The sequence below is a fragment of the Dryas octopetala genome, chromosome 3 (genome assembly GCF_963921425.1).
Source record: "Dryas octopetala chromosome 3, drDryOcto1.1, whole genome shotgun sequence".
Classification (NCBI taxonomy): Eukaryota; Viridiplantae; Streptophyta; class Magnoliopsida; order Rosales; family Rosaceae; genus Dryas; species Dryas octopetala.
Genome location: NC_141368.1, coordinates 9,375,588 through 9,399,192, shown reverse-complemented (window position 1 = coordinate 9,399,192; position 23,605 = coordinate 9,375,588). Strand labels below are relative to the sequence as shown.

Genomic DNA, 23,605 nt, shown 5'->3' with positions numbered 1-23,605 from the left:
CCTAAAGGACAATCCCTACGCAAGCGTGTACATCAGCGAAAATTAGACCTCTGAGCATTCGGCAGCTGCATTCACATTTTTGAGTTGCATTTGCATTTTTAGCTAAATTTGCATTTAATGCTCGATTTGTTTTTTTTAGGCTCAAGTACATTTACATCCACCAACTATAGGGTTCATTTCAAGTTGGTTCACGAATTATAAAACATTTCAAATTTTTCCATTAACTATAGGGTTCATTTCAAGTTGATCCACGAACTATAAAACATTTCAAAATTTTCCATTAACTATAGGGTTCATTTTAAGTTGATCCACGAACTATAAAACATTTCAAATTTTCCCATTAACTATAGGGTTCATTTCAAGTTGATCCACGAACTATAAAACATTTCAAATTTCCCCATTAACTATAGGGTTCATTTTAAGTTGATCCACGAACTAACAAAAAACATACAGAATGGTTGACAAAATCGGGTTGACAAAAAAACTGAACCGAACCAGATTATTTATATATATTTATATATTTTATATTAGGCTTAATTATCGATTTACCACCCAAAATTGTAACTCATTCCCACTTTACTACCCGAAAGTTTTTTTGTCCCAGATTACCACCTGTAACTTACATCCGTGTCCCATTTTACCTTGTTCCGTCAATAATTCTGTTAATGCTGACGTGGCGCGCTGGATGTGCGCCACGTGTCACATCTTTTTTGTATTTTTTGATTTTTTTGATTTTTCTATTTTTATAAACTTTGAAAATTAATTAAAAATAGCTCCGAACTTAGAAAAATACACGGAAAATTCATACCGACTTGTCTTAACTAGTACTAATTTACTATGGGGTCAAAATGCCAATTTTTCCTCTAAAAATTTCCAAAAAAATTGGAAAGTCCAAATTTATTTCTAGAAAATTAAAATACTCTAGACTCTTTGAAAATTCATAGAATAATCTCCCGAACTCCAAAAAATATGAGGTCTGCACCGTTAGTCTTCTAAAAACTAACAATACCTTTCTCGTGAACACTTGCTACCCAAAAGACCTCTCGGTCTTAGAGAAAAATAAAATTCTCTATAAAATAAATTCTAGAAAAATTCTAAAATTTCTGTAAAGTCTCGAAATAATTCTCTAAAACAAGCTTTTGGTAATTTTTCAAAATATTTTTGAGAATTTTTCCAAGAGTTTATGAAAATTCTAGAATTTTTTCTAGAATTTATTTAATAGAGGAAAGTTTATTTTAATTTTTTAGAAATAAATTTGGACTTTCTAATTTTTTTGAAAATTTTTAGAGGGCAAATTGGTAATTTAACCTTATAATAAATTAGTGCTAGTCAAGACGAGTCCGTAGGAATTTTTTTTATATTTTTCTGAGTTCGGAGCTATTTTTAATTAATTTTCAAAGTTTATAAAAATAAAAAAATAAAAAAATGTGACACGTGGCGCACATCTAGCGCGCCACGTCAGCATTAACGGCCAGATCGTCAGCATTAACGGAATTGTTGATGGAACAAGGTAAAATGGGACACGGATGTAAGTTAAGTAATCTGGGACAAAAAAACTTTCAGGTGGTAAAGTGAGAATGAATTACAGTTTTGGGTGGTAAATCGATAATTAAGCCTTTATATTATATAAAAGTTATATATATTGAATATTTTTAAGATGTAAGGTGTTTTTTGCACATGTTTGGGTTCGAACCCATGACCTTGTGAGGAGAGTCAAAGTATGAATTCACACTACACCACTTAACCACTTATGAAATTTAAATACATGCAATATATTTATAGGCATACTGATACTTGAAATATAATAATTTATAAAATTAAATATATTTTATATATCATTCCTTTTTTTTTTTTTTTAGATATTATTTTAGGTCTTTATTTAAATATTATCATTGCAAAAAGTCTAAAAATTTTACTAGTTTATATTTTATATAATTTATAGTTTCTATATTGTAAACATATTACTAAAAATTCAAAACTAATTTATAATTTATATACTAAAATTATTAGAGTATAGGGTTAATTTTTAAGGTATAAGGTTTCAGACTTTATGGTTTAGTGTATAAGGTTATGGTGTAGAATACCAATTATAATTTATAAATTATTATATTTCAAGTATCAGTATATCTATAAATATATTGCATATACTTAAATATCATAAGTGACTAAATGGTGTAGTGGGCATTCACACTTTCACTCTCCTCAAGTGGTCATGGATTCGAACTCAGCATGTTCCAAAAACACCTTATACCTTTTTTATTCAAAATATTTGACTTTTATTTAATAAATAAAAATATATATAAATAATCCGGTTCGGTTCAATTTTTTTGTCAACCCGATTTTGTCAACTATTCTGTATGTTTTTTGTTAGTTCGTAGACCAACTTGAAATAAATCTTATAGTTAATGGAGAAATTTGAAATGTTTTAGAGTTCATGGATCAACTTGAAATGAACCCTATAGTTAATGGGGAAATTTGAAATATTTTATAATTCGTGAACAAAGTTGAAATGGACCCTTTAATTGGGAGTTAATTACACTTATACCCCCTGATATTTATCGTTTTTTTACATACACCCCCTGGGGTTTCAAAAATTACACATACACCCTCTGATCGAGGTTTCAAAACTATTGCATATAACCCCTACAAGAGAAAAAAATAAATAAAAAAGAAAATATTTGTACTGAGGTTGGACCTTATACCTTGAGTAATTTTATTAGGCTATTTAACCCCTTAGCATGCCTTTTTACATAATTTCTCATCATTTTTCGTCTCACTATAGGGGGTTATATGCAACAGTTTTGATACCTCAGGGGGTGTATGTGTAATTGTTGAAATTTCAGGGGATGTATGTGAAAAGACGATAAACCTCAGGTGGTATAAATGTAATGAACTCTTATAATTGGTGGATATAAATGTATTTTGAGCCTTTTTTTTATTGTCTACTTAAATTTTAATATTCGTAGGGCTGATTAGTTTGTTTATATTGTACTTTAGAGAATTTATTGGTTGAAGATTTAAAATTATTATTTTTCTTAAGAACATATATGGTAGTTGGAATCTTATAACTGCGCATGCATTAAAATTGCACATATAGTTAACAAATGCATACGTCGTAGCCGATAATACAATTTAATGTCCTTTTAAATAAGAAAATTAGTTGAAATGTCCTTAATTTAAAATAAAGTATCCTCTTTTTTTTTTTTTGCACAAATAAACTAAGCAATTAGAATGGTATTTTTATAAGAAATCTCTTGCTATAGCCTTGTTATAAAAGATATTTCCATGCCATCATCAAGCATGTTGATGATGACTCCAAACATATCATTTCATTGTGCAATCATCAACCGACTTCAAGCAAATAATTAACTTACTATATTGATGTTTGATCTGTTGATTTCTTGACTTTTCACTAAGAAATTAAGTAACATAAATTCTCAAAACTGAGCTATCGGTTGACGAATTCATTTGGGTAGGCTAAAAGCCTAAAAGGATCGAACAACGATATTTATGTTTCTAAGAGGGCGACAACTTAACCTTTCTCTTAACTCTCTTTAAATATGTCAAGCAGTGACGCCAAGGCTGATCAATTCATAATCCCATTGATTTTTTTTCCTCTTCTAATAAATTCATATAATTAATAGACTAATTAATGGTTGCAGTCTTGCAGCGGCCATCTTAATGCTTTATTTTGTTTCCATTATATTATTTGACTTAAAATAATATGGCAAAATTATAACATGCTAGCTAGCCAGTAGCTAATTAAGTGACACTCACGTACCGTGGCAACTGGAAAGAGAGATCAGAAGAATATATATATTTATATTTGTGATTTCATAAATAATAATAATGGTGGTTTCTTTGGCACACTGTGGTGCCCTTGTCACCATTCACGATCAATCACGATCACTATCACTATCACTTTGTTTTAAGAAATATACACAGCTTTGCCAAGTGCCAACCAAATTAAGAACAGCAGCTAGCTATGTACAATTTATATACTTAATAAAAAAGCAAACATAAATTAATGAATTCATTCAAAGGAATAAACTCAGAATCTCCTCCATTAATGTTACTAATTATATGTATATTATTAGGGAGGCCATTTTCACATTCCCATTTTCCACATTTGCACTCCTTCACATTTGTTTAATGGTTTTTTATATATTTTTTGTTTATATTTCCAATTCTACCCTTTATTTCTTTGAGTTTGAAAATATTTTAATTTATGTATTATGTCTTCTCTTTTTAACCTATTATCATGCTAGTACTAGTTAGGTTTCTCTCCGGAGACTATTGTCTCCAGAACTTGCTTAATATTGTCCACTAAATACATATATATGGTCACAATATTGGAGTACTTTAAGTATTTTTTTAATAGTTGTATTGTATTGTATTGAAATTTTCATTTTCTTCCTTCTTTTCATATTCTCTCAATATCTCTTTTTTTTCTTTTTCATATCTCTACAAGTGCAACCCAACCCAAATAAATCAATAAGCAAATATAAATATTAATCTAATTCAAAGAAATCAACACGTACACTAGAATTTTTATGATGATATTTTTTTCATTCATTCTTCCTATGTATTCTAGATCTTTCTTGCTATCTTCCTCTCATTTTTTTTTCTATTCCAAATCTTTACAACTCAAGGCAAATATTATCCGAAACAACCAATTATAATCGTCATCCCCGATAATAATGGTTTTCTTCCCCTTAATAATCCTTGCTTTCATACCCATCACTTATAGCAAATTTGAGCCATCCTTTAACAAAAATGAAAAACACTAGAGAAAAAATAAATAAATCCAAATAAGATTGGATATGAAGAGAAAGCATTACAGGAAACACGAGAAAGAAGTGAAAAAATACCATCTGAAAAGTTTTAGCATATAATATTGATGTCTTAGATAATGATCGAATTAATAATGAATAAATCAATAAGCCATAAAAGGGTAGATTTGGGAATACATATAAAAAAAGTCTTAAAAAATTTAAAGGAGTGTAAATGAAGAAAAAATGAGTACAAAAATCGCCTTCCTATTATTATTGACTTGATTTTGATGGGCCATGTATATATATATATATGGCCTATCAAAATCAAGTCATATACATACATGGCCTATCAAAATCAAGTCATATATAGGGTTTAGGGTATATATGGGTTTTAGGGTTTAGGGTATATATATGTATACCCTAAATCCTATATATATACACATAGGGTTTAAGGTATATATGTATACCCTAAACCCTATATATGACTTGATTTTGATAGGCCATGTATATATATATCATAGGAATTGCTGTTGCTTTCTATCACTATCATAGGGATTGCTGATGTATATATATATATATATATATAAATATATGATATTGAGATGTAAAGTGAAGAAATCACTACAAGAAAAATGGGTTATAGGGGCACTAAGATAGGAGCGGAATAAGAGAAGTGCCTCTAATTAAAAAAATAAAAGCGTAAATTTGGGAACTGCCTCTGTGTTTTTTTTTTTTTAAGAAATAAAGTGACAGAAAATAAACGCTTCTACTTATAAGAAAATACTTCATATTGCCGATATTAGATATATTCATTTCAACAACATCACTAACTCTTTATGTGTGACATGATTTGAGCCAAATACATATGAATAACTTATATTAATCTAGTAACATAAAATCACGTGTGACCATTAAATCTAAAAACCAATCGACTATGAATAAAGACACTTAAACTTTTCTTATTTGGAATATGCTTTCACCATAAATCGTGAAACTTTGAAACAACTAGCCCTAGCTAGCAGCTAGCAGGACTACTTTTAGGTTCTTCCACTAATCAAATATACCCATGAACGATGCGTGCATGCCGGTGTGTAAAAGGCTATATGTTGTGTGTAGCTTAAATTGGTATTTTTTTTCTCAATATTGAGAGATGTCCTAAGTTTGAATTTGCCTTCTCCAAATTATATTTAAAAAAAAAAAAATATGGGTGGATGTAAAGTGGAGTTTCTGGCCCATGAGATTTCCTATCTTGTTTTATAATGTTTAATTTTGTTAGGGCTTATTTTGGTGATTATGATAAGGTTTAGTATGTATTAGGAAATTAATTTATGTGGTGTAACTGCACTAATGGGTTACAATTAAGTAACAGGTTAGTACTTATTAGGAGATAAAGCATTGTCCCTTTACTTGAGCATGCATGCAACTCCTTGTTGTAATTGGGTTGGTAATTAACCACACACTAAGTCACTAACCACACATTAACCACACATTATCGCATGTTAAACCTCATAAGAGGATTTGCATGTTCCTGGGATACCATCAGATGGTATCCCCATCCTCCCCTCTCCCTTTCTCTCTCTCATCTCTCCCTTTCTCTCTCTTTGTGACACCAGTTGACACTTGACAGGGCTCTCTTTGTGACACCAGTTGACAGGGACAGGCAGATAAGTTATTTTCATTTTCTAAACCTCAGGTTCATGACAAATTGCGCCATGTGCAGCGGCCAGCGCATGGGGTCCACCAGAGCAAAACTTGTGTCATTGTGTGTGCGTACATGTTCACATCTTGTAGAGTCTTCCTAAAGTTCATGTTTATTTTAGGGTTTTTTTTTCATATTTAGGCCTTCCACAATGGGGATATCCAAATTTTGTTACCCAAAACCCATTTTGGGTCACAAATAGTGCTGTTACCCATTTCTCACAGTAATGGTGTTGTGACCCATTTTGGATAACAGTATTTTATACATATTTAAAATATGGCTAATATTGATTAAGTAATGTTTAATTTATAATTTAAAACTGAAATAATTATAAAAATTATACCATTGGTCTTATTTTAATGAGATTTTTAAAATAAGGTCAATATTGAATATATTTAAAATAAGGAAACTTCATAAATTAGAAAACATAAACCGTACAACATCGGAACTTCAACAACCATAAACAACAAGAACAACATGATAATTAAAAGAAAAAACAACAACAACAACTGCATTCAACATAACAGAAAATGAAGCGAAGTTCTTATTCGGAGTCCGATGACGAAGAATTGACACCCACGTAATTATACCAATCTGAGATCTTCTGTTCGGTTTCACACTCGTCACATGGTTGAACGGGAGGGTTTTTCCCACAGGTGCATGGCTATTCTTGCATTTTCATTAAAATCATGCACTTCCTCAACCATTTGAGCTTGGACGGGCTCAGTGGCCTTGGCCCGCGTTGAATGGTTTCTTCCTGGTGGCCTTGGCCGCGAGGGACCGATTGGTTGAAATGGTGGTGGGTGTTCGTCATCACTAATTCGGATGGTCGGACATACATTATTGTCACTCTCGGGAGTGTCGAAATCGTCAGAGGCGAGGGTCTCTGGTTCACTCAACTGGGCCGAGGTATTCGCCGCGGCATACTTTGCACTTTCTTTTAATAGGTCCCAAACATGTAAGAAACCAAACTTGGATCCAGTCTTGCCTTCAAAACTCCCAAGTGCGTTCGCAAACTACAACAATAAAATTAAATAAATTGCCTTGATAAATAAACAATCGTAAAATTAAATAAAATTGTCTTGATAAATAAGCAATCTTCAAATTAAATAAATTGCCTTGATAATAAATTATCGTAAAATTAGATAAAATTGCCTTGATAAATAAACATCTTCAAATTAAATAAATTGTCTTGATATATAAACAATCGTAAAATTAAATAAATTTCCTTAATAAATAAACAATCATAAAATTAAATATCATACCAATAATAAATAAATAAAAACTTACCACGTTGGCATCATTTGCACCGCTTCCGCGCATTCGCTCCGCCTCCATCAACGAAGCATAAAACTTGGTGCAATCCCGTGCTATATCAACCCATCGTGATTTAGCGCCGCCAATCGAACGCATGGTTTCACCCCCCAAGTTACGCTTGAAGATTGCGTAAATGTCACTCCAAAGCACTTTTTTTCTTATATTTGCACCAAGACAACCGTCGGGAGACTTCTCTAGCCAAGCCTTCACTAGGGCTTGATCTTCACCTTGTGCCCAAGAACATCCTCTAGGAGCCATGATAAAGAATTTTTATTTTTTTTGTAAATGTGGTATGAAAGATTGATGTTTGTGATGAAAAAATCATGGATCTTGTGTAGTATATATATAATCTTTGAGAATATAGCCGTTGGGGGTGTGGTAGATTTTTAGAAATTTTTTCTGAAATTTTTTAAAATTTTTTCGAGTATTTTATGGATTTTACAATTAATTTAGTAATATTTTAAAAAAAAAAAGTATGGGAGTGATCTAGGCCCTTGATATCCAACGGCTATGTGATCTGGGCCGTTGGATTCAAGGACCGGTCAGCAGTTTCAAAAACAGCTCAATCATGTCAATTAATCATTCCATTTAATTGATCTTCACGTGCTGGCCATCACATTCAAATAGAAGAATTCATTGCAGCTTTGGTGTCAGTCTCCTCCTGCAAGTCTTTGAATGGTGGGCCATCACAATTTTGGGTAACAAAAAAAATGGGTTACACTGTTATCCAAATATAGATAACACATTGGACCACAAGGGAATATAGGTAACAAATTCCGGCCCATTGTGGGGAGTTGTTACCCATTTGTTACCCAAAATGGGTTTTTGGGTAACATTTTCAGATGCACTGTGGTAGGCCTTAGTACCTGAATTTTGACCATTGTCTTAATATGGTACTTAAACTTTTATTTGTCTCAATTGAGTACCTAAACTTTTATTTTGTGTCTAATATGTATCAAAATGAATTTCTGTTAAAATTATCAACAAAAATTAGGGGCAATATAGTCACTTCAAAAAATTTATATTTTAATTTTAATTTTTAATTTTTTTTGTTTGTTGTGTGTTTTTTTTTTTAATAATTTTAAACATATAAAGAAAATAATTAAAATATACTTTGACTATATTGCCCCTAATTTTTATTGACAATTTTAACAAAAATTCATTTTGATACCTATTAAACACAAAATAAAAATTTAGGTACTCAATTGGGACAAATAAAAGTTTAGGTACCACATTAAGACAAGGGTCAAAGTTTAGGTACTAAATATGAAATAAACCCTTTATTTTAGTCTTACTTTTCTCTACCTTTTATTCTAAACTTCATGATAATGACAAATTAAGGCCAGTAATTAATAAGTTCATCCTTTATGATCTTAATTTCCAAACTATATTTGACCAAGAAAATAATTAATTAATATTGTCTTCATGTATCAGATATTTATCACCAAAAATATATCCAACTTTCCAACTTGTGCAGGGACGGAATTATGAGAATTCCTGATTGGAATATATCTGGTCAAATATTAAAATAATTTTGGAAAGCCATTATTTAAGGGTCCGCTTGATTGAGAATTATTTTAGATTATCAGGTGGAGAATTAGAGATCCCAGACGGGCCAGACGGGCCAGACGGCCCAGACGTACAAGTTTGTAATTTTTTCCAGTCACCTAACGCGTATAAATCTTATCTTTTTCTCTTCTTCATTTTTTTTTGGATAAGAGTGAAATAGGATCTTTCTCCAAATCGTCTAGGGATTGAAAAATTATTGTATGTAAATGTAATGAAGTGGCACGCAAGCTGTATGGTATTATAAATCCACTAAAGCTATAGCTCACAAATGGTGGAATTTAAAATGAGTTGATTTAAAATTCTAGAATATATAAATTCTTTTGTTTGAATAAATATAATTATAATGGAATTTAAATACGGAATTTATAGTAATTTTATTAAAGAGTGATGGTGATGGTGACAATAATAAAAATGATTCTTGTGGTGAGTTGACGATGGTAGTAAAGGTGATGGCCCACGGGCGGTGGGAGAAATGTTAGCGGCAAAAATTGGGGTGTTGGAGGTGGCGGTGACGGCGGCGATGGTGGTGGTGGTGGTGGTAGTTGCAGTGATGGTGGTGGCGGTGGTGGTGGTGACGGTGACGGTGACGGTGGCGACAACGGTGGTAGTGGTTGTGGAGGTGGTGGTGACAGCGGCAGCTATATCAGTGGTGGTGGTAGCGGCAACATGGTGGTATTGTGATTAATTGGCAAGGTGATGGGTGGACACGACTTTTAAAAAAAAAAAATTGAAATTTTGAAAATAATATCAATTTAGGTGGAATTTACAGCCATCAAATTCTAAGTTTTTTTCCACAAAATTATGTATTTATGAACTCAAATAAGAAAATTAGAGCATGTAATTTCTTAAATGCTGAGTTTTTTTTTTTTCTCCATCCAAACACACCAAGAGTAAATATATAGATGATTGTATGATTGTTATAATTTGAGTAGATTCGTAAAACCACGTCAGCCTATCACATAATGTACGGCCACATAGAAAAATTTAGAGTTAATAAATTATGATTAGGATAAAGTTAGGATAAGTTTATATTAGAAAATATATAATCAAGTGGAAGCCAAAATTTGATTAAAAGAAAAAAAAAAAAAGGAAGCCTAAAAAGATCCATATAGTTATTTGAATGGGTCAATAATAGATAAGTCTAAATGAAATAGATTATGCACAAGATAAGTAATCTAAAAAACAAACAATACATTTAAAATTATTTTATTAATATTTTGTATGTGGGCCACATGAAATGACCTATGTGGCATAAATAGGGTTTAATAAGTTATTTGGGGAATCCTATTGGTCAAATATATAAGAGAAGTAATTTCCTTAACTTTTACTGTGATAGATGGTAAAAATAATTAGGGTTAAAACTGGTTCTCTCTGCCTATAAATAGTGTACATACCCATCAGTTGTGTACATCAAGAAAACACGTATTAGAGTTTTATCGTGCAAAGAGGCTAAGAGAGAGAAATTTTTTTTTCTCTACACTAACCGTTCGTCTACGGATTGATCAAAACATTCATCTTGCTTTATTTTTAGATTGCTCTCATGGATCAAGATATGTATTTATGATGAATTAAATTTATGCCTTATGTAATTGTGAGAATCATGAAGTTCTGTGTCTTGGATTTATGAATTGATTTGAATGATTTACTTAATATTAAGTTTACAATATGATCCACCTTTAAGTTTTTGAAAAAAATTTATGTTCAACAACATTTAAATGCGCACTGAAAATTAAATTGGCTTAAAACAAATATAAAACTGATAGAATTAGAGCATCCAACCCAAAACTAATTGGCAATGGGTGGAGAGACCCAAGACTTATAAGCATATATACTATGCTAAACTCTAGTTTTTTGATGTGGGACATTACTCCATATTACTCTCAACAAAAACGTGAATTTTATTATGAGTATAAAGTCCGAAATGAAGTTTTTCAACATTTATATGCATGCTTTTTTTTTTTTAGAATAAAAAAGACTTTCATAGATTAGGCGAGTTTACATGAACATTAGCTGATCCGAATTTGATAACACAAACCTAGCAAGCGCATGCGCCACACGATTACATTTATATGCATGCTTTGAATTAATTGATGACAATGCTACATCTTAATTAAAAAGTTTGGAATTAATTGATAATGCTAGACAAGCAAACCTTCACGGAAGTCAATTTTGTCATTAATTTTTTGGCTGAATGCAATGTACTTAGTACTTACCACTTAGGCACTTACACATATAGAAATTAAGGCATATAAGACACTTCAAGAGTGCATGAATTCAAACTCCGTTAAATGAAATGAGACAAAAGGACATGAGAATATCCCAATTTGGTCTTTCTTTTCTTGCAAATCCCCAATGAGAATATAATAGGAAAGTGGGTTCTTCATTTTTGCTTTGTTTTCTTTTTCCTCCTCGATCATTATACTGAAGTCTTTCAAGATTTTTGACATACTCAAACCTTTGGTACTCTTACAGTCTTACACAATTGGGTTTTTTCCTTGTTATTTTCCCTTCACCAAACTAATGGATTTGTTTGATATATCAAATGGTTTTTGACATGTTCCAACCACATCCTATTTCTATCTCATTGTAGGACTCTCCATGTCTCCTTTTAGGAAGCATACTTTAATTAGTCCAAAACCACAATGGGCTGGAAGCATACTTTAATAATCTAGAGAAATTTTCAAACACATTTCCCATTTCAAAACAAGTTTCTTTAGAGAACATTTTTAAAATTAATATCTATTTATATTTTTTCATTAGAGTAGTTTACAAAAATCACTTTAATTAGTTAAGCTTATATAATTAATAGCTAAAATTTATCTATACTATTATAAAGTCAGAATGAGAGAGTTATTAAGGTAATTTAAATAAATAGCCCTATTTAATCAAAGTCAAGCTTTTTTTACCCCCCTAGCCAAAAAATTTACTTTTTCTATACCTTTTTTGTGTGAAATGTCCATAACGCCGTTTATATAAAAACCAAATTCTTTTGTTATTGTAACATTTTTATCTATCTTTTCTCTCTCTTCTCTCTCTCACCGTGCTTTCTTTCCAGCCATTAAATAATTTCCAGTTATGTCACAAGTCAAGATCCAGCCAAGATCCAAGATCAACATGTTAATGGCAAATGTGGAAAATTGTGAAAAAATGTGGTTTTGATTTAAGATCCAAGATCAACACGTTAAAACAAAAGTCATAGATCTTGACTTGTTAATGGCAGATGTGGAAAATTGCAAAGCATCAACACGTTTATAAGTTCTGCAACTGCTTTCATAAATACATAGGCTTTGAGTTTGACTATCCTCTAAACCCAATCCATTCCAAAAACCCAAATCAAAAAAGGGAAAAGAAAGTTTTTTTTTTTTTTTTTTTTCTTTGAAAATTTTAACCCTCATCGTCATCACCAGTCACGCTTTTGTTTGATTTTTGTTGCTGTTTTCACAATTTTTTATCCACCCACAGAGATCAGATATGATGTTCTATCTCTCCCATCCCAAAAACTCATATCTGATTGTTGTCAAATTTGTGGTCGACACATGGTCGAATTTGTCTCAGATCTGATTGTTGTCAAATTTGTGGTCGACACGGTTGAATTTTTGGTCGACACAATTTGTGTCGACTACACTGTCCACTAAAAAATCAACAGTCGAATTCCACCACCATGTCCACTAAAAATTTCACATCTGTAATTTTTGCATTTTCTTATTCTTCTCAATTGAATTTAGATCTGGTTTTGAGAGATCAGGGGAGGCCATAGACGAAATTGAGAGAGAGATCATATTTAAAACATATAGATATAACACCCAACAAGTTAAAAGAAAAAGAATAGATATGGTTTTTGTTCATCAAAGACCAGATTTGCTCGTGATGACAATGGTTTGGGTAAAGTTATAGATTTGGTTTTTGTTCATCAAAGAGCTATAAAAAATTTAATTTTTAGGCAAATCCGATCTATTCTTTTTCTTTTAATTTCTTTTGGGCAAAGCTATATTTGATGAGCTATAATAGCTTTTGTTTTGTTTTTGGGTAAAGTTATAGATCTGGTTTTTGTTCATCAAAGAGTCATCACGTGGGGAAGAGATATGAATGTTTTGGTCTATTAGTGAAATTTTCGGTCTATAAAATATATATATAGAGGAGTATTTTGGTCACATAAAATACAAAAAAGCTATTAAAGTAAGTTTTTGGATTAGGGGTCAAAAAACTTGAGTTTGATTAAATGAGGCTAGCTATTTAATTTAAATTACCCGAGTTATTATGTTACAGGTGTAAAGCACACCTTAATATACAAAATAAAAACTAATTGACACGCACTCATAAATAGTTGTGGTTAAAAACTTTTGGAATTATAAGTGGTAAGTTAAGGTAAGATGATTATGATAGATCAAAAGTTAAATTTCTTCTAATATAACAAAATATTAACGAGATGTGGACTTTTGTGGTTAACTATCATTATAATTATTCTCAAAAAAAAAAAAAAACTATCATTATAATTATGGGTAAATTATTAGTAGTGTGGTATTACACTTGCGTGTATTAAGAGACTAACACAAGGTTAAAAGCTCTTGAAATTAGTCTATATAATAAGAAATGGCCGGTAAGATGATTATAATATATAGATTAAAGGTTAGAATTCTTCTAACACAAACAAATGTTAACTAGATGTGGACGGAGTCTAGTAGGTCCTAAAATGTTGAGAAATTAAATATTATTTTTATAATTAAAACAATAGAGTAAAAAACAAACAAGGTGGAGACAGTTACTGTTGTTGAGCAGGCGATCACAGAGAGGACGAGTAAAATCGATATCATGGGATCTTTGGCTTTCTCCAAATGGCGGGGTCAAACCATTCGCGGCGGTTCCAAGGAGGAGATGGTCAAAGATTCAAAGATCCGCGAGAGAATATTCCATTATTCCTTGGCAGTTGGCACCCATGGCCCACTCTTCCTCCGTACCTGTTGACTTTGAATATTTTTGTTGGGTGAGTAACAATTACATAGTGTGCAAGTCAACAAACTTACAATGGTCCTTACTTTAATCAACGTCCGTCTTGATGACCAGTAGTTTGTTTGATGGACATATCATTCATATGGTTTATTGAAAATAAGAAAAATGTTTAATGCCCCAATTTTTTGTTTATTTTGACTCGAAAGAGGAGATCGAACTTAGATAAAAAGGGCAATTAAACGATTTTTTCAACTATGCTATCTTAACAATTGCATTTTTATTTTCCAATTTGCGTGATATCAATTCATTTGAACAATCTAATATATGAATGCAATTTAAGTTGAAAAATAATAGTTGAAAAAAAATTGGGATAATTAGAGTTGTCATGGAAATAATTTCTAAGATTATTGTATTTGTTCATCTTCTCTCTTATCTAAGGTAGTAAACCATCTCATTATAACTTGAGTTTGTATCATACGTTATATGTTGGAGCTCGACTTGTAAAAGTAACAAAACAAAACTTAAATAAATGTTAATCTCATTAAAACTTAAAAGTACAAGTGAAGCTTGAGTTTTGATGCACTTGACTGATGAAACAATTTAAAGAGCAACTCAAATTTCGTCATGAGATAGCTTGACTTGTTCGAACTTGGTTCATAAACTGCCATGCCTTATTTTGTTCTCCAAAACTCATTTTGTATCACTAAACCGGTAAATCCCCTAAAATGCTATTTACATTCAGTAGTGCTAGGAGATAATTTTTTTTAATAAATTATTTTAAAGTCTATCTTACGGTCTTTAATGGTAAATAAATTTACTTTAAAAATTAGAATGATAAATATATTTATTTTTTACGAATGAAACTCACGTTATAATTTCGCAGTGAGTAGACTAAAGAAAAATGGAGCCCGCCATGGAATTGTTTATGCAACTTCCCTGAGTTTTTGATATACAATATGCTGTAATATAAGTAAGACTCTGTGGCCAAAAAAAAAAAAAAAGTAAGACTCTGTTTGTATTGCACAATCATTGGAGCCTCAAGACAAGCAATCTCTTTTGGCCCCAATCATATCTATAAAGACCTGGAGTAACAACCCCTTCGTGTTTTTCCGTTCATCTTTTGTAAGCATCTCCTTTTCTTTCTGGTTCTGTTGATTCACTGTAGGAGGTGGAAGTCTTGGAATGTTGGAGTTGATTTTCTGGGTGTGAGAGTTTGAAGCTCGATTTTTTTTTTTTATTGGGGAGGTTCGATTTGTTAGATTGGCAGTGATTTCTTTGTTGATTTCGTTAAATTTGAGGGCTAGAGGGGAAAGGCTGAATTGGGTTGTGTGAGATTTTGATAATTTTCTCTATTGAAGAAGTGGGTTTTTGGAGTTGATTGCTTTTCTCTTTGTTTATTTTTTTTTATCTTGGTTCTAGAGTGATAAAGTTGAATTGGGTAGTGTGTGATTTTGATTTAAAGAGGAGCAAAATTGAGTTGAATCTGTTGATTTGAGTTTTAGAGAGAGAAAGTTTTCTGGGTAGTGTGAGAATTTGATGATTAAGTTCTGAAAGTTAAGGAAAAGAGGGTTTTAGAGGAAGGCAGTTTCTAACTTTTGGAGATAGATAGAGAGAGGAACCAATAGCTTGGTGTGAGATTTTGATGCTTGGGTTTTGCAATAGTTTTTGCGATGGCTGTGGTGAGTTCTGTGCCTGCAATTACGCAAACCATAGAGCGGATAAGGTATCCTGACATTTCAGGATATATGGCTAGCGGTGGAGAGATTGTGCAGGAGCCGGTAGTGGCACGCATGATCGAAGATGTGATTTATGTTGCAGTGACAAAAGATGTGAAAGAGAGCAAATCAACTCTGATATGGGCAATACAGAACTCAGGAGGGAAGAGAATTTGCATTGTTCATGTTCACCAGCCTGCACAAATGATTCCCATGAGTAAGTCTGCAATATACATGTAGGGGCACCTCTGTGCACACACATATATATTTATTTTTTGTATGTATGCAACACTTTCTGAATTTTGAGGGATAATTCAATTTTATGATGTTGTATAATATGACTCTTGTAACTGTATGATTGAGTGCTTGATATTATAACTTATTAGATTTATACTGTTGAGAAAATTTGTTTCTCTCTCAATTACTAACTTGATAATGCCTTGCCTCTTGAGGGTTATGGTTTGATAGGCAGTTATGAGCAATTCAATAAATTTTGAATTCAGATTCAGACCCATGAATCAGATAATATATGGATAAAAAGTTGAAGAAAAGTAGAAACGTTTATAAATACTTAGAAAACTCAGGAAAATTTGTCAATCCAATATTTTATTAATTTGGCTGGGATTTAAAAGTCATTATATTGTAATCTGGTGAAGTTTGTGTATTTTCATTTATTAAAGTTGGCTGAGATGGCGTCTTTCCAAAGTTGTCATTCTGCCTTGCAGTCTCCAAGTTTCTGAATGGCTAATATTCCACTGTTTCCTTGATTTGCAGTGGGAACCAAGTTCCCAGCAAGCTCAATGAAGGAACAGGAAGTCAGAGCATACCGAGAAATCGAAAGGAAAAACATGCATAAGATCCTTGATGATTACCTTCATATTTGTCTTAAAATGGGGGTATTATTCCTTCTTCTGTCTCTTCCTGTGTGCTCCTTTTTCCTTTTTTGGCCTTTGTATACATATTCTTTTATAAAACATAGTAATTTTTCTAAAAGATTTATCAATAACAAAATAAAAGGATATGAAGTTAAATGATTCTTCTTACGAAGTTGGTAAATATTAGGAATGGATTCTTGTATTATCTGATAGTGTACTTGTACATTTTTGTTAGTTTAGGAGTTCCTTTTGAAATGCTTTGTGAAAATTGCTAAGGGCCTTTTTTATAACATGTATGTTCTTTGTTTTAGTTAAGGAGATGAAGACAAAGTAAATGGGAGAAAGAAGGAAGGAAGATGAGATATGAGAGAAGTGAGGAAGAAATGAGAGAGAATGCATAAAACAAAAACTGAAAAAAATCCTACATAAAAATTGTTTTGGTTTTTAATTTATTTTACGAATCATTACATATACATTTCCTCCCCCTTCCTCACATCTATTATCTCTCTTCTTAGTATTCTCTCATTTTTTTCTTCTCTATCTTTAATTAAAACTAAAAACGAAAAAGAAAAAATGAAAATGTTACCAAATGGGGCCCTAAGTTTTCTGATATATTTTCGCTGATCACTGTTTAATGTAGGTTCAGGCAGAACCACTAGATATTGAAATGGACTGTATTGAGAAGGGAATTGTGGAACTCATCTCTCAGCGTGGGATCAGGAAGCTTGTTATGGGAGCAGCAGCAGACAAGTCCCATTCAAGGTATTACATACGAACTCTTCTCATATGCCTGTTATCATTTTTGTTTTTAGTTCTATGTACATCTACTGTGGATGTCAAAGTAAACAGACCAATGTATAATTCCCATGGATGTGATTTTTCTGGTGCATTTTTTTGTTCATCCAGCATAGATGCGCAGGCCCTGACTGTGCATTCTTTAAGATGAGTTCTTAATTCAATGAAGGCTATTAATCAGTCATGAAAGAGACTGAAAAGAGTATCATAGTGGCACAAACTGAAAGTGAATTGACTGTTAATGAATAATAAAAGAAAATGCATATGGTAAAATATGTGACAATACACCAGCAATTAGGCATGCCTGGTTGTCATTGGAATGTCTCTCACTTCTGCCTCCACAACAAATAGTTAGTTGGTTAATTAGATTCCAATTCCCTTTCCAATAAAAGAGTGTATTTTGTTACTCTTGCTGTTTTTGCATGTGTCAAAGAGAGTATTTAATTGTTTGTTACAAGGTAGTAAATCTCACTTAGGGGGTTGATTGTATTAGTATCTGTACATGCATCTTTTACACTGAGATTGCTTACGCACAGATTAACATTGCAGGAAAATGATGGACCTCAAGTCTAAGAAAGCCATATACGTGCGCCAACACGCATCTGCTTCCTGTCACATACAATTTATTTGCAAGGGGCACCTTATACACACAAGGTTTACTTGAAACTTTTTAGCAAATAAAATTGGAAAAAAAAAAAAGTGTTCTTGAAACTTGTGTTATTTATCTTTACAATAGTGATGTGTTTCAACATATAGAGAAAAATTTCTAAACTTCAAAGTAACTATATGGCTTGTAATTGTTTACAAAATGCTTCATTAGTGATCTGCTACAAATACAATGGTGATTGTATAATTTAACTTTAGAAATACATTTCTTCTCAAGTTCACCTTTTCTTTCAAATCATGAACTGTTGCTTGATTTTGTTGGTCTTGGCTGCTAATGCATATACCATGATAAAATAGGGATGAGAAAGATGGAGTTGATGCAGAGGTTGCATGTCTGCAACCAAGTCCAAACACGGATACTATACAATCACATCATTTTAGATCGCAATCTGTTAATCTGGGGCAGAATAATCGAGTGAAACTAAGCAATGCAGCTCAAGATTTGTTCCGCAGGGTGAAGTCAGTAAATGAGAAAGTGAGCACAACAGATGCTACTGGAGGGGTTTCAACTCCAACAAGCAGGATGGAAGAAGGGAGTCCTGATGAGTGGGATCGAGTATCAAGGAGGAGTGCTTCGGGATTTTCAATGGGCTCTTCTGCTGCACTGGGTGATTTAACTTGGATTCAGTATTCGGGGATTGAGGGAAGTGATAAAGGGTCAAGTGCACTTTCTCCTTTCAAAGAAGATCTTAATCATTCATCCCCTCCCAGTGTATTGGTAAGTGCAAAACTATCACTTATGGAATGTGCATAATTATTTCAGGGACCATCTGCATGTTTTCACGTTGTGAATTTAGACTTTGAAATTTTTAACTAGTACTTCACCTGCCACCTTAACGTGAATCAGTTGAGTCAATTTAGTCACCAAATAATCTGAAAAGGTTTTAATTTTAAAATATTTGATGGTCTAGCAGGATGGAAATATAGATGATACTCTTTATGATCATCTTGAACAAGCAATGGGAGAGGCTGAAAATGCAAAGCGAGAAGCATATCAGGAGGCAATCAGGCGTGGGAAAGCTGAAAAAGATGCCATTGACTCTATGCGCAGGGTAAATTTTGTTTCTAGTTGGAACTTTTAACTTTTCCATTTTTCCCCTAGACATGAATCTTAAAATTATTTCTTCTCCTTTTTTCTAATACTTCAGTATATAATGTAGATAGTAAGTGTTCCTCAAAGAAGGTTATATCTAGAATTGGCAACATAACATTGATTATCATATTACCTAAGATGAGAAGATGGATAAGATCCAAATGCACTTTGCATGGAAATTGTTCCTTATGGTTGTTTCTAAATGGAAAGCTTAAAATGTCAACCTGATGCTTGGTGAATCTTAGAGGTGGGCATATGTAGTGTCCCCCCCCACCCAAAAAAAATAAAATAATAAATAAATAAATTCCACGTATTTGATCTTGTACCACTTAAAGTGGCAGGCATCATGTTCAACTACATTATATTAGTAACATGTAATCTGAAATGTGAACATAGTAAGTTCCATGATCTTTGTTCTTTTTACTTGGGCAAAAACTCCATAAACAACAAATTTTGAATTACTCCATTTATAGGCGAAAGCATTAGAGCTCTTATATAACGAGCAGTTGAAACTAAGGAAAGAAATTGAGGAAGTACTAGCAAAAGAGAGAGGAGAACTTGAAAAGATGAAGAAGCAGCGAGGAGAAGTCATGGAAGAATTAAGGGCTGCCCTAGATCAGAAATCACTACTAGAGTGCCAACTTGCGGAGTCTGATCAGATGGTCATGAGCTTGGAGCAGAAGATTATCTCTGCTGTGGAACTTTTACAAAATTACAAAAAAGAACGGGATGAGTTGCATGTGGAGCGTGACAATGCTCTTAGAGAAGCTGAGGAGCTGAGGAAAAAACAAGGAGAGGCCTCAAGCACACACATGCCTCAGTTCTTCTCTGAGTTCTCATTTGCAGAGATGGAGGAAGCAACTCGAAACTTTGACCCATTACTGAAGATTGGAGAAGGGGGATATGGGAGCATTTTTAAAGGTTTCCTACGTCACACCGAGGTGGCTATAAAAATGCTACATGCTCACAGTCTGCAAGGCCCCTCTGAATTCCAGCAAGAGGTAGGATGACCTGAATATGGTCTACTCTTTTAACAATCAGTTGATTTATACAAGCACTGAACTTACCGGATTAATTTATGATTAAAGCTAGCGTGAAATTTAAATAATCAGGAGTCTAGTTATAACTGTGTTATCATACATATCCAAATACTAGGGACATATTGGTGTACTTATCTGGTTTGCTGCATTCAATAGGTTACCTTACTACAATATGATTACCCAGTGGACTAGCTAAGAAATTAAATCTTGTTCAGGATGTGCTATTGTTTCTTTCATGCAATATTTTAGGGTATGTTTAATGATGTTTCTATTTTAAGTTTTTTTTTTTGGCCACTGTTTTCTATTTTAAGTTAAAAGAGAGGGGAGAGAGGCGGGAGAAAAGTGGGAGGGAGATGAGAGATGAGACAAAAAAAAAAAACTAAAATCTTAAATAGTTTTTTATTTTCAGCATTTAGTTGCTATTTTAGAAACCATTTCCTATATTTTCTTTCCTCTCTCCCTAACATCTATCATCTCTCTTCTCATTTTCCTTCCACTTTACCTAATCTATGTTTACTTTTTTCTTTTCAAAAAAAAAAAAAAAAAACATAAAAGCAGAAACGTTACCGAACGAGCTCTTATGCTATTATATTGATACATAATACTTTCACTGTGTTTAGACTCTATAGTATGTGATGGCATTAAGAAGCCGACAAGTGAGCATAAATTTTCCATGTATGTGAAACCTTTTAGATTTTCCTGCCTTGCAGAGGCTGAAACTTCCAATGTTTGCAATTTTTTTTTGTTAGATATTCTATTTACCAATTTATACTAGTGCAAGTTCTTAAAAAAATTGGAACCAATAAAAACTACTTTTGAAGAAATTTAATTCACATGTTTGCCATTTTATCACATTAGTTGATTGTATCTTCGTTCTCAGGTGGATGTATTGAGTAAGTTGAGGCATTCCAATCTTGTCACACTCATTGGTGCCTGCCCAGAAGCTTGGAGTCTCGTCTATGAGTATCTCCCAAATGGAAGCCTTGAAGATCGACTCAGCTGCAAGGACAATACTCCCCCATTATCATGGCAAACTCGAATACGCATTGCTACCGAGTTGTGCTCTGTCCTAATCTTTCTTCATTCCAGTAAACCTCACAGCATAGTACATGGTGATTTGAAACCTGCCAATATTCTCCTTGATGCTAACTTTGTTAGCAAACTTAGTGACTTTGGAATCTGTCGGCTATTGTCTCGTCGTGATGGATCGAACAACACAACACTCTTTTGCAGAACGGACCCAAAGGGCACTTTCGCATACATGGATCCTGAGTTCCTCTCATCAGGAGAGCTTACACCAAAGTCAGATGTTTATTCATTTGGAATTATACTACTACGGTTGCTGACTGGGAGACCAGCTGTGGGGATAACAAAGGAAGTGCAATATGCAGTAGATTCTGGAAAGTTGGAAACGCTCTTGGATCCTTTGGCTGGAGACTGGCCATTTGTTCAGGCTGCACAGTTGGCTCGCTTGGCATTGAGGTGTTGTGAGATGAACCGGAAGTGCAGGGCAGACCTTGTTTCAGATGTCTGGAGGGTACTTGAACCAATGAGGGCTTCATGTGGATGCTCAATGTCATTCCGCCTGGGTACTGAAGAGCATTTCCAACCTCCTCCATATTTTATCTGTCCCATTTTCCAGGTAAGTTCTGTTCATTATTTATAGTATATTTTGGATTGCCATTTCTATAGTCACTACACCCTCATGGTCTTTTGGAATTTCATAGAACATTTATGACTTTCATCTATAAGCGAATAAAACTTGCTCCATAATTTATATTATAATCATTCATCAGCTTCTCCAATAACTGGTACTTGATGTATAGTGGTTTTTCATTGTCAAACACACTCACACGCACAAGTCTATGGATCTAAAAAGAATATAGCTTCTATGTATTATGTTTTTTCTTTTAAGAATTACTTTATCTTGACTTTACTCAGTTGAAACTGCCATAAAATAAAGTGCATTCCTTTTATTTGCAAACTTGCAGGAAGTCATGCAAGATCCGCATGTTGCAGCAGATGGTTTTACTTATGAAGCAGAGGCTTTGAGAGGATGGCTGGACAGTGGTCATGACACTTCACCCATGACAAATCTTAAGCTTGAACACAACAACCTTGTCCCCAACCATGCTCTTCGTTCTGCAATTCAGGAGTGGCTGCAACGGAATTGAAATCTCCATCCACTTGCTTGGAGTTTTGTTCGACATATATATGTCCATACATACATATGTATAATATATCAAGATAATTTTCTTCTCTTTTTGATTTGTTAGTTTCTTTCTTGGATCTCAGAGTATGTAAGTTTACAGACAAATTATGTGTTACATGCTATCTTATTGTACAGCAGACCATGCATATTGGCTCGGACTTGTCATTGATATTACTTTTAAATGGTAATATTCACAGCTGATGCATGTTTGACATTGATTAAGAAATATAATGCAAGGTAATGATCTTTGGCTGGCTGATTCTTGAGTTACTTATGATCGCCAATTTGTAATGTTTGTTGGCATCTTGAAATTCCTCTCTACTATATATTTCAACCAAAGAAGAAATGTTAGTAGGGACTAGGGAGAGGGTTGTTGTGTTGATCACCTTCAACTCCAACACAGTGCACAAGCTGCCACACATCTCCCAAACATGAAATGTCTAATATACCCCAACTGTTTTAAGCACCTTTGATAATAGTTTGAATAACTAAAATGATATGGTCATTATAATAATTATATCACTTATTTAGTATAGCTTCTATTAATTTCCTGTTTTCACTCTCAAATCTCAATCAGCCCACTATCATCTCGTTCATAAAGAGAAGAGTGTATAAGTTGAGAGATGAAAAATGAATTGGATAAAGAGTAAACGTCAGAACTTCGGACAGTGCAAAATTACACATGTTGATCGAAGTTCGATCAATCAACATGTATAATTTCGCATCGCCAGGAGTCCAAACATGTAAATGATCATAGACAAGCAAAGAAACAGAATCCTCCTCCTAATTACCAAGGGATCATAAAATATATTCTCAACCACTTCACTTTCCCCTAGAGAGCCCATCTCATCATCATGCTGCTTCATTTTCAGTTCGGGCCCACACATGTGGTGAACACAGAA

The 23,605-nt window shown here is 33.0% G+C and overlaps 2 protein-coding genes across 3 annotated transcripts; one reads left to right on the top strand and one right to left on the bottom strand.

Annotated features, from left to right (window-relative positions):
• Window positions 1-7,097: 7,097 nt before the first annotated feature.
• LOC147290596 (uncharacterized) lies at window positions 7,098-8,049 on the bottom strand. Its single transcript, XM_086235818.1, has 2 exons — window positions 7,765-8,049; window positions 7,098-7,490 (listed from the first exon to the last, which is right to left on the bottom strand). The coding sequence occupies exons 1-2, from the start codon at window positions 8,047-8,049 to the stop codon at window positions 7,098-7,100; spliced, it is 678 nt and encodes a 225-aa protein (XP_086091944.1).
• Window positions 8,050-15,307: 7,258 nt separating this feature from the next.
• On the top strand, window positions 15,308-22,960 carry LOC147290595 (U-box domain-containing protein 33-like). Of its 2 annotated transcripts, XM_086236298.1 has the most exons (9): window positions 15,308-16,239; window positions 16,797-16,918; window positions 17,538-17,659; window positions 18,242-18,346; window positions 18,656-19,076; window positions 19,273-19,410; window positions 19,925-20,452; window positions 21,372-22,133; window positions 22,483-22,960. In XM_086236298.1, the coding sequence occupies exons 1-9, from the start codon at window positions 15,978-15,980 to the stop codon at window positions 22,663-22,665; spliced, it is 2,643 nt and encodes an 880-aa protein (XP_086092424.1). In that variant the 5' UTR covers window positions 15,308-15,977; the 3' UTR covers window positions 22,666-22,960. The 2 variants fall into 2 exon arrangements, with proteins under 2 accessions (XP_086092424.1, XP_086092425.1); XM_086236299.1 differs by lacking the exon at window positions 16,797-16,918 and having other exon boundaries at window positions 16,105-16,239.
• The last annotated feature ends 645 nt before the right edge of the window (window positions 22,961-23,605 follow it).